The 12,365-nt window shown below is 32.1% G+C and overlaps 1 protein-coding gene across 1 annotated transcript; it reads right to left on the bottom strand.

The window, feature by feature from the left end:
- Window positions 1-846: 846 nt before the first annotated feature.
- On the bottom strand, window positions 847-7,188 carry LOC114421337 (wall-associated receptor kinase-like 14). The gene is made up of 4 exons (XM_028387221.1): window positions 6,941-7,188; window positions 5,899-6,657; window positions 2,676-2,756; window positions 847-2,447 (listed from the first exon to the last, which is right to left on the bottom strand). The coding sequence occupies exons 2-4, from the start codon at window positions 6,611-6,613 to the stop codon at window positions 1,159-1,161; spliced, it is 2,085 nt and encodes a 694-aa protein (XP_028243022.1). The 5' UTR covers window positions 6,614-6,657; window positions 6,941-7,188; the 3' UTR covers window positions 847-1,158.
- Window positions 7,189-12,365: the final 5,177 nt, after the last annotated feature.

The raw sequence follows: 12,365 nt of genomic DNA, 5'->3' as shown, positions 1-12,365 counted from the left end.
GACAGAGCAAAAATTTGATTAACCCAAATCAAATCATAATCCAAGCTAATCATATTTAAAAAATCAAATAATGAAAATAATTTTTAAATGGTCCCGCTCTCGGAACTAAAACCATAGCTAACTCTACTACTCACTCAAGTGGCATCGGTATTAATCATCTTCTAGTGCTCGATTAAGCTGTTTTTTTTTTTTCTTAACAAATAGTTCAGTTAATTGATTTTAAAAATCGGTTTTTATCCATGACAGAGGATAGGTCAACTAATTAATTTTTCCTTGTTAACAATTAGTTGAATCTGTTATTTTTCAGTTTCTTCTATTATGTGGATTTCAACCTATTAGTAAAAGGCTCTTCTCTTGTACCCTGTATATAAGACTCGATAGTTTGAAATGAAATTATATTTTCGTCTTTCCAAATTAATATATCAGAAGTTAACCTTCTCTCTTATCCTCTTCTTTAACTCCAAATCTCCCTTCCATGGCTGCCACTGCAAACTCTGCCCAAGTTCCTTCTAGTTCATATTACATTCATCCAAATAAGAACCCCCTCTGTTTTCGTATCCCCAGTTCTGAAATGCCCCAGCTACAATAACAGTTGGTCTTGAGCCATGGTTTCAGTTAAAAACTGAATTTTGTAAAAAAAATTAGTTTAAAACTGGTTTTTTAGCTTAAAATTTGGTTTTGAATCGATATAAAACTGTTTTCTATTTTGCAAAAAAAAAAAAAAACAGTAATTCATTTTTAAATTTATTTCAAATAATTAGTTTTTCATAAAATGAAACCATACATGCTTCTAGCTGCTTATAATTTGGCATGACTTGGACTACTCAGACACCAAAAGCCCCATAATTTTGCGCATTTTCATCTTTAGCTGCTATTACTAAATAGACAATTGTAGCCAAAGGTGGTTTTTCACAATTATACATAGGAAGTTAGCAACTTTTTGTAGTTTTGATCCTGCCTGCACAGGGAATATGCATATTGATTACTGATGATTTATGCATATAATCTTTGGAAGCTGTTAGTAAAGCAGAAACCTAATGATAATCATACACAAAAATAGCTATGGCCTATAGCAACAAGTGCGAACGAGGAAAGCAAGGGGCTATATGCCTTTAGTATTCACATTGATGGAGGCTATAGACCCCAAGTATGTATATGTCAAGGGATGACATTTCCCAACAAGCTGTTTGATGAAGGTGAGCTGTGTCCACTTGACCAAGGAATTGGATCATGCACTGATACAGGGGAGCTGTCCTTCACCTCCATAGATTGCAAAAAGCTCTCCGTCTTCTGCGGAACAATCAATCTCTCACTCCCTTGGCCTTGCCGAGCTTTTTTGATACCACCCAGTGACTTCTCACTTCCATGACGAGGTGATGAACTAGTGGACCCAATCGGTGAAGCCGTGAGAGTTTCCTCCATAGATGCCCATCCACTGCGTCTAATGTGTTCTAGCTCTTCTGCTACTTCCATCATAGTAGGCCTCATGTCACTATGAAAAGCAAGGCATCTAAATGCAAGCTCGGCCACTTTATGAATAGAATACAGTGTCCAAGCATCTCTATGTGGTTCAAGGAAGGGGTCTATGATCTCATCTACAGCACCTCTCCTAATCCTATCAACAGCAAGTGCAGCTAAATTAATCTCACTTCGAGGTCGAGCAAAATCAACCACTTTCATGGCAGTTATTATCTCTACCAAAACCACTCCAAAACTGTAGACATCACTTTTATCAGAAAGCTGAAAGTTCTGGTGGTATTGGGGATCGACATAACCTGGAGTCCCTTGTGGGGCGGTTGAGATATGAGATGTTTCTGTCAATGCAAGCCTAGAAAGCCCAAAATCGGCTATTTTAGATTTGAAGCCATAATCCAAGAGTATATTAGTAGATTTTATGTCTCTGTGGTAAATTGGGGGATGAATTGCAGAATGGAGATATGCTATAGCATTAGCAGTTTCGGTAGCAATGGTAAGTCTTATTGTCCACGGTAGTCCTTTACTCCTCTCTCTTTGCAAGTGCTGAGAAAGTGTTCCATTTTGCATAAACTCATAAACAAGGATATGCTCTCCCTTCTCTATGCAGCAACCTAAGAGGCGAACTAAATTCGGGTGACTCACTGAAGAAAGTAGCCTGATTTCATTCATGACTTGATCAGCACTGTTGGTGTCTCTTTGCCTTAACTTCTTTATAGCAACCCACTCATCATTGTGCAGTTTTCCAGCATAAACTGTACCAAATGCCCCAGTTCCAAGCCTGTGTTTCTCAGAGAAAAAATTTGTCGCCTTTTCTATTTCTTTGTAGGGATAGAAAGGTACACTAGAGTTGCCTGCAGCTTCGCGTAATTGGCGCTTTACCATGGTATGTTTTCTCAACCAAGTAGAACGCCGCCTGGCACAGTAGCATAGAAGAAACAGACCAGCCACCACCAAAGCTCCAGTGGTGATTACTGTCAAGTGTGGACAATCATGCAGCCAGCATTAATACAAATATGAAATTTCAGTAGTTCTTTTTTCTATGCATTTTGTATCAGCAAATGGGAAAAGAGACATGAAAAAACATGCATTCAATAAGAGGTGACAGATTAACAAAGATTCTCGTATGAAACAAATCTGCAACATATGATTATATATATAGTGAAAAAAATAGGCCACTAAGATGTAAGGTTCTTTAATACCTCCAACAACAACACCGATTTTAGTTGCTTTCCCACATCCACCGGACGTTAGTGTTGAAGCACTGCAACTTGAAGCCGAAGCTGATGACAAGGCAAACATAGAGACAGAATTAAAACAATGACAATATTTACTCAAGGAATGAATATATTAAAAAATAATCTTCATTGTTGGTTGAATAAAAAATAACTTTATTCAGTTTTTAGCTTTTGAAGACAGGATTCTTATTGATCAGAATTTGCTTGTTTAATTTTGATTATTTTATGAAGATTGTTTTAATTCTTCAGTAAAGTTTTAATTAAAAACCATTTTGAATTTAAAAAATAAATCAAACACATGCAATACGCAAAATCTACAAGAAGTGGCAAAGAAAACACTCTTGTGTAAGATGGTAGATCTAGTAGAAAGGGTAATTCGTATCACACTGACACTCAAATTACGTTGTCAACACAAGGGTGATAAACAAATTGTCGGTGACGTCAATATGCCTAAGGTTACAAGTAATTACCTTAAAATTAGGTCAGTTCCTAATATTAATTGCTCACGTTGAGAATGTATACAGTCACCGATATCTGCCGTTTGACCACGACTAATACATAGAAAATTCAAAACCATCCGACCACGCATGTGGGGCCAGAAAATATTGACTTTTGATTAAATTACCACTCAAAACAAACAACTTGAAAAACTCTTAGCTAAATACAAATTTAACACATCAATTTTAACATAACCAATAACAATTTTATAACTAATAAAATAAATACAAAAATGAGAATGTCAAATAAAAATAAATTTGATATTGTTTCAGTTTTTATCCTAATCTTCTTCCTACTTTTCTGTCAAATCAAAGATATAGATTATGAGTGAAACTTCTTAAATAAAAAAATAAAACCTACAAAATTTTGTTCTTTATAATAAAATTTTATCAATATAAAAATATACCAAAAATATTTTATAAAGTATATTAGTAATATTTATTTTTTTTATGATAAGAAAAAGTCTAATCACGTACATAAACAATATTATAAAAGAATACACAATACAAATTATAAAAACGAATAGATTGTTTGAATAAATAAATTATAATGACGATAAATTGAAATAAAATTTTTCTCTAAAATTATTTTTTTAATATATAATATTCATGTTATCTATTAATTAATGTTGAAGGTAAGTCAAACTTATAAAAAAAATTATAAAGTGCATAAGATGCAGAAAATTCGGGAAAGTGGAGTGAGACTTCGTTTTATTTATAATTATGATTAATTAATAACTTTTTAAAATAAAATATTATAAACAAAAAGTTAAATACTAAAACACGCTATTTTTGAAACAATATGCGACTTCACATTGAGGAATTTTTCTTAATTTTAAGTTTTTATCTATAATTTTTATTTTAAAATATAGTTATAATTATAATTTGATTTTAATTTTAAAATTTTGATATGCTATATCAAACTGAATATATCTTTCTTTTTTAATACATTGAATATTAACATCACAGTAATAATTATAAATCTTAATTAAAATTGTATTCTAAAAATTAAAATATTATAAACCCAACATAAACAAAGTTTCACGATTGCTTAAAGCTAACATGTGTTTTTTTTTCATTAATAAAGTTATTATTTAAAATTAAATACTCTAGTTTTACACAACCGAATTATATTATTTTGAAATTTAAATAATATTTTCTGAAATCTTATTATAATCTTATGTATATTTCAATTTGAATGCAATTTAGCAAAAAAAAAAGGAAGAAAATTATAAAAAAAAAAGAAAGAAAGAATATCAAATTTAATTTTACTTGACATTCTAGTTTTTTATTTGTTGTAAAATTCTTATTGATTGTGTTTAAGAATAATGTATTAAACTTGTCTCTAGAGTTTCTCCAAGTAACATATCCCCACCCCCTAACCCAAAATTAACAACATTCTGAACACGAAGCCAAGAACCAATCCAATTTCCTTATTCCATATATTTTCCCTGAAATTGGAATCATTATAGAAGGAACATCAAAATTAGTATGAATAAAATTAAACAGGACTAAAAAAGCAAGCTATCAATAGCTGCTTCAGTTCCACATCTATGCAATATTAAGGGGCCTGTGAAGGCCTTACCTTAAGGTCTACACGACTACCATAATGAGCCCGTTGTTTATCAGAAAGGAAAAGTCAACGTGGTTTAATTTAAGGATGGTAACAGGTAGGGTTTAGGTAGGCAATGATAATGTATGTCCTCATACTTTTGTTTAAGAAAAATATTTTTTGGACTTTTAGATGCATTACTAGTATGAATTGAAAAGTATTTTGAGCACTAAGGTATTCATATATGAAATCATTATTTATATTTAAGTTAAATATAAATATCACTTTATATCTTATAAAATATGATAAACAAAATATTTAATAAATTTAAATATAAAATAGTTAATCATTATAAAATGTGATATGTATGTGTAACAAATGAAATGATTTAAATAATAATTAATCATTATAAAATCCAACATAATATATAATGAATAATAACATGTAAAGTTAATTTTATGGATAACCCTTAGGCCATCTCAAGCTAAAATGGAAAACAAAATAATACAGTTTAAAGTTAATTTGCATCTTTCATGTCAGTTTTTATATGACAATTCAGCAAATTAAGAAAGAATAATTTTCAAGTCTTGTGCAAATACATAATGTTGAAAAACCCAAATGCAAACTCTCGAGGTTGTATTCTATGATCTACACTATTATACTCCTAGTATAGCAAGTTAATCATGATCAGTATTTGTGACGGGTCAAAATTGAGTTCTTGCCACATGGTTGGCCAGCACATGTAGCCGCAACCAGGTGTTAAAGTCCCAATTAATTTTTCAGTCAACTCACACGATTATTCCACAAGCAAGAACCAGAGCATATAATAATAAAAGAAATAACACACATAAATAAATAAATCAACTCACACTTGAATATATATTTTATAATTTATTATCTAGAATTTCTAAAATTTTACTTTTGACACCTACTATTAATATTAATGACAATAAATTAATAAAATATCACAGATAAATTAACTCACGTCGCCACTTAAGAATAAATTTAAACTAAAAATAGATATAAAAAATGATTTAAAAATTTCACCTAATAAAAAAAATAGTGGTAAACCAATATATATATATTAGAATATGAAAAAAAATATTTATGTCAAAAAATTATATGTATCTGAAGTTACCTTTCCGGCAACCGATGCCGTTTTTGAAGCCGTCTCCGGTGAAACCTTCGATACACTGGCACCGGAACCCAACCCTGTCGACCGTTGTGCAGGTAGCGTTGTTAGAACATTGATGATCATCGCACTGCCCAGGAAGCCACCACCCCAACTCAACAACCTGAAACTGCAGCGGAATCTCCTTGCTCTGCCCAAAAGAAACCGCAGAGAACAAGTACTTACACTTAGTCCCGTTCAAATCAGCGTACGTCACAAAAACTTCATCTTGTTTCGAAAAGCAACTGATATTAGCACTTTTGTTGCTGCAGTTCTCAACATCAATTTGGTTGCTCACAAAACTAGCAGGAATAACACACCCACCAAACACCTCTCTACAATCTTGCACCAGAAAGCTATTGTTAATCGTTGGGGCAAAATTCTCAGTAAAAATTGGCTGAATTGATTCCATGGTACGGTTGCATTTTGCAGGGAGATTTACGAATATGTTGCTGTTTGTTACGTTTTGGACCAGAAATTCACCGAATTCGCTGCGAAGTTGGACTTGGTCGTTGGAACAGTCAAGCTGGATTGGACAACCTTGGGAGAAGCCAAAAGGGAACTGAAGGGTGTGCTCCCCGCATTTGCCATTGCAGGTGGTGAGGTTTTGTGCTCTTGTTGTGCAAGCTATGAAGATAGTGAGGACTATAGCGAGATTTGTATGGTGACGAAGAATAAACATTTTTAGATGCTAATCAATATCATGAGTTCATCGCTCTTCCGTAGCTGAAAATAAGAACAAAGATTCAGCTTGAATTGCCCGAATTTTAGCCTTTTGGGAAATTAGAAGAAGAAACATAGTACTAATATGACATAGTATTTCAGATGACGGATTAAATGAGAATTAAAAGCTGTGATCGATACAGGTGGGTGGCCATCCATCTCAATAAATGCTGGCTCATACAAGAGAACCAATAGCAAGTTTTTAATGGGGGAAAAATTGTTTTAAATTAAAAACATCAAAAATTGAATTAATTGTACTGAGACATGTATAAATATGCATATATACCTTGAAGGTTGAAATGAATGACGCGGTTGAAGAAGTAGATCCGGTTTTGGAGTTGAATTGTGCAAAAGAGAATAATAAATTTTCTTTGGAAAGAAAAAGAGATATCCTTTGTCTGCTTAACGTTCTTCTCCAAGCGAAGGAAACAATAAAAAGGAAGCAGCAGCTGCAAAAATTGAGGGGTACTCTGATACGAAAGTTAGCCTCGTTCACACTTTGTGGCGTCTGTGGGTCAATGTCTTCTTGATGGAAATAAAATACATGTGCCCGTCGACAACTTCTTTTGCTTATGGAATGGCGAATATACCCCTCACTCAATTTTGTTCTGGACAAAAAGCCCCTCTTCCCTGCGCCAAATTACCCGCACTCCACGTAAAGTTTTAGTCAAAATAAGGCAAATCATACGACGTTTGACTTATAGGACAGAGCTTATCTGGTTAAGGCCTACACACTGTTTGCTTTTCAAGTGGTCCTTATAACTAAAAATGGTGCCGTCTTATAACTAAAAATGGTGTGGTATAATCAATTGATAAAGATGGTGCGGTATATAATTTTTTAAAGTTTAATTACTCATTTCATTTTTATAGTTTTATCATTTATATATTTTAATTTTTGTTATAATTTTAAAATGATTTTTTAGTTTATATAATTTTATTTTAATCCATATAATTTAAAAGTAATTTTTTAGTTTTTATATTTTAATTCTTTTTTAGTTCTTTGAAAGTGATCTTTTTATTTCTATACGATTCTCTTTTGGTTCTTGTTATTAAAATATGAGTAATATTATCAATTATAATTAACTACAAAAATATTAACAAGTAATTCGTAATTAATTTATCAAAAGATGATTTGTAATAAAAAATACAAATTATAAGAATTAAAAAGATGACTTTCTACTTATAGGGATTAAAAGAGAATTAAAATATAAACTATAATAATTAAAAATATCACTTTTTAATTATATAGACTAAAAGAGAATTAAAATATAAATTATAAAAACTAAAAAAACCACTTTTAAACTATAAAGACAAAAAAATACGAATGGTGAAACTATATTGATAAAATGAGTAATTTAATTTTTTTTACATAATAATAATTATTTCTTAAAGATTTATTTTAGGTTTGACTTGACTTGCCGTAGGACCCATCCTATGAATTGGATACGTTATGTTTTAAGTAACTCAATTTATATTAACCCAAAATTAATTTAGTTAGCTCGGGTGTATCAACTAATTAAAATAATATATTCTTAAACTTTTTTAAAAAAACCTGAAAGAGAGATTGAGAGTCGAGAGACTTCTTGACTTGGAAATATGCAAATAGCATGCTACCACAATAATTACACTTCTTAACTTGCTTATGTACAAAGAAAAATAATTAAGAGACAAGAGAATAAATGAGGGAAAGGGAAAGGAGCCAGTGAATACTGGAAGAAGGAGAGATTGAGAGAGACTTCTAAAATTTAGAAATGGTCATGACATGATTTACTAAAGTGGAAAATAAAACAAACAGGAAATAAAAGTTACTAAAATGGAAAATGAAAGAAGGGGACGAAATAAAGAAATAAGAGAAATGAAGGGTGGGCATACCCGGGGGGGAACAAGGGCCAGTGGGTTGAATGGGGACGACAAAGCACGAATGACAGTACTTTAATACTATAAGTCTTCAACAATTCGACTCGACTAAAAACAATATGGATTAATTAGTATACATTTTGGATTGATCAACAAAACTTAAAGGACTATGAATCATCTGATTTAGGACAGATGGGCATCTAACCTCTCCCAGATTAATAAATAGGTGGGAAGAAATAGCTTATTAGAGTTTCTAGAGGACTCCTCACTATGTTTGAACGTGAACATTATCCTCAACAAGAATACTATCAATTTCTTTAAAAAAAAAAAACATACTATCAATTAAGGAAGAAAATATCTCTCACGCTTGTGACATTATGTTAGGAGATAAATAGATAAAAAGGAAGGGTAGTGTTTCTTTTTCTTACACTCTCCCTTAAAGGTTTTTGATAAGAATTTTTTAAAAAACATTAATTTTGATAGATTTTACTTCTCATTTAATATAAATAAAAAATAAAAAAAATGATTAAATAAGAAACACATGTTTGTATGAGGAGTTGATATATGATCAAATGACATGTTTGCATGAGCAAAGGAAGGCTTAAGGAGCTTGATTGGTTTCCTTGCTACCGTGAAGGAAATATGTATAAAAGTGGAAGGGAAGCATAAAAGAACCAATTGGAGCCGCCGAGACGGTGAGGATTGACTCGGCGCCGTGGCGGTAGAATATTTTGTTAGATAGTAACTTATAAGATGGCAATTGGCAAGTGTGACGCAACAAGCACCACAGTCGAGTTACTGCTTATCAATTAAATATTATTTAAATAATATTATTGTTCATTTATCCACAGCCAAAATAGTTGACCATTATTATTATATGTGCGTGTGCGATTGTGCCAGTTAAGATCAAAGAATAATTATCCAATCTCATTCAATTATCTTCTCCTTATAAATTTGTCCGTGTCAAGTTAACTAATATGAATTTGTCAATTCATTACCTCCAGCAAGTACATAAATGGACGTCGATGTAGTAAGATATTATAATGTCTGTATCTGTATGTCACTGTTTCAGAACAGTAACATTTGCGGCTAAATAGAAGTCTAGCTAAAACCAACAATGACTTGGATGCATTTACATATTATTTTTATTTATCTCCTTTCTTTACATTACATTATTAATTACATCTTTTATTTTTTTCTCTCTTTTCTTTTTATCTTTATAAAGTGTATGTACCTAGTTAATGTATAATGATCACGTTTCATCTAAACTTATTTTGTTACGTATAGATGTATCAAATTTATATATGAGAAAGAAAAATAAAAAGAAAACTGAAATATTTAATAAACGATAAGAAAACAAAACAAAAAAAATCAAAATCTTGTTGTAATATAATATTCTAAATGGTAGGCAATGAATCACGTCTATAAGTGGACAAGTTAAAGGCACACAGTATTTCATCATTGCCAAGATCCACTCGAAATTAAGCAAAACGCATTCAGCTAGGGCCATGGAGATTGGAGGCTGCATTTCCAAGTTAATTCAATTTACTACAATCCATTCTGATCCAAAGAGAATAAGAGACAAGGCAATCCAGAGTCAACAAAACATAAACACTAGAAAAGCGGAGAAAGAGGACAAGTTTGAATTTTGCTTGATATTAGTCTTCATTTTTATCATTTTTTTTTTTTGCTGAATTTCATTTTTATCATGTATTTATATGAGTATTTGTAAAGTTGGTTTTAAAAGATTTTATTTTTTTATTTTTGAAAGTCATAACATATTTGTATTTAGATAAGTAACATGTACTAGAAGTACAATAAGCAGAACCAATAAAGTTCTGCAGTAGGCAAAAATATACCCCTATTGCTTTCAATCACCTAAACCAATCAATCCTCTAACAGGATTCAAAACAAACGAAAACCCCATGTGTATGCTGTACGATGTTATTTGTTCAAAACACAATCCCAAGGATTAATACACCAATCTGAGAAAGCAACTCCCCCAAAACGCTCCCTTCTATACATCCACCAATTCCAGGACACTAACTTAATCTGTGATAAAAAATCAAAATCATCTATATGCTTCTGATTAAACACAATATGATTTCTATTGATCCACACTGTCCAACAAGTAGCATGCCAAAATAAATCTTTTGCCCTTTTCCTTCTAGCACCCAACAGATTCTCTCTAATCATCCCGAACAGTTGGTTGATATGATTTGGAATTTGTAAATCGATTCCCACCCATGTCATAACTCTTTCCCACAATCTGTTAATTACCGAACATAGTAAGAACAAATGATTGCTGGTTTCCACCTCAAGGCCACACATTTTGCATGAAGACTTGTAGTCTTGAATAATAACTCCCCTCCTCTGGAGCGCTTGTGCTATTGGAAGCCTATCTTGGAGTAATTTCCAAGAGAAAGCAAGTACTTTCGTTGGGACTTTTGCACGCCAGAATTTGGAAAACAAGTTTGCACTCTGCTGACCCTCTTGTTCAGATTGTTGTAGTCCTTCTAAAAGCTTCTATGCCACTGCGGCCACTGTGAAAGAGTTCGCTGGTCCATTAATCCAGATCCAAGTATCTACATTGCTGTTTGGTCGAAAATCAGCTTATTGGAAAAAAACACAAGTTCCACGTAGAGATAATGTCAAGAAAGAGTATATAAGAAGAAACAACCCTCATCTTAAGAGTTAATTTTAAGGTTGAGTTAGACCCAAATCCATTAAAAGAGTCATCATAAACCTATTCTAGATCCATTAAAAGGGTCACCCAAATCCACTCACCTAATGAGGGCAACCCTCATCTTGAGAGTTAGCTTTGTAGAAGCTGCTGTTTCGAGACAAATAGGTTGCACCGTCACTTCCACTCCCAAACCCATGTTGAAGCTGCCTTTCTCTGCAATAATGTCCTCCTTTCCATCATCTATCAGATACAATATGGGAAAAAGTTGTCTTAGTGGCTTTTCCCCAATCCATTTGTGCTCCCAGAAGCTTGTAGAGTGTCCATCACCCACTCTCTTCCTAATGCAGCAGCATTTCGCTTGTCAAAACTCCATATGTCTCGCCACCATAATGACCATTTAGTCGACTTTGGCTGTGAGTAAGGCTCATTCTGGAAGTCCCCATATTTTATTTTCAGCAGCCCCGCCCACAAAACATCCCTTTTGTCGAAGAAATCTCCAACACCATTTAGCCAACAGACTGTCGTTGAACGATCTTAATTTAATTAAAATTAAATTCAAAATGCATCATTTGTGTTTTAAATTTTGTAGTTTAAATATAAATTTATCGACTTAAAAAAATAAAGCAATTAAACTTTTCTTCTTCTTCTTCTTTTTTTTAACAAAATCAAGTTTATGATTGTTAACGTGCAGTTGAGGGCAAATCCAATCATGCATATAATTGCATAAGAGAAGTAAAGTTTCATCAATTCATTATTATTGCTTCTATTATCATAATATCATAACTTACTGGAAATTCAATCATGCATATAAATATTTGCATAAAGATGTTTTCCTTAGTATAAAAAAAAATTGCATAAAGAAAGGTAACATTTCAATTCATTAATGCTTCTATTATCATATTTTACTGTTGCTTAGGCTAACAGGAGATGGATGAGATTGAGATTGAGATCATCGTGGCAATTAGGGAAGGGAAGTTTAGTTTATAAAGACCAATGCGGTATTATTTGACTGTCTTTTTTTTTTTTTTCAACAACAAACATCTTATAATATTAATAAGGTGAATATTGTGACAAGAAATGTCAACACCACCAGAAATACATATGCAAAAAGTTTAAGAAACAAGACATCATTAAAGAAGCTACAACAAGTATCCTGCAGTGATAGAAA

Source organism: Glycine soja, chromosome 1 (assembly GCF_004193775.1).
Source record: "Glycine soja cultivar W05 chromosome 1, ASM419377v2, whole genome shotgun sequence".
In the NCBI taxonomy this organism is placed as follows: Eukaryota; Viridiplantae; Streptophyta; class Magnoliopsida; order Fabales; family Fabaceae; genus Glycine; species Glycine soja.
The sequence above is the reverse complement of the archived record's forward strand: the minus strand, read 5'-3'. Positions and strand labels throughout refer to the sequence as shown.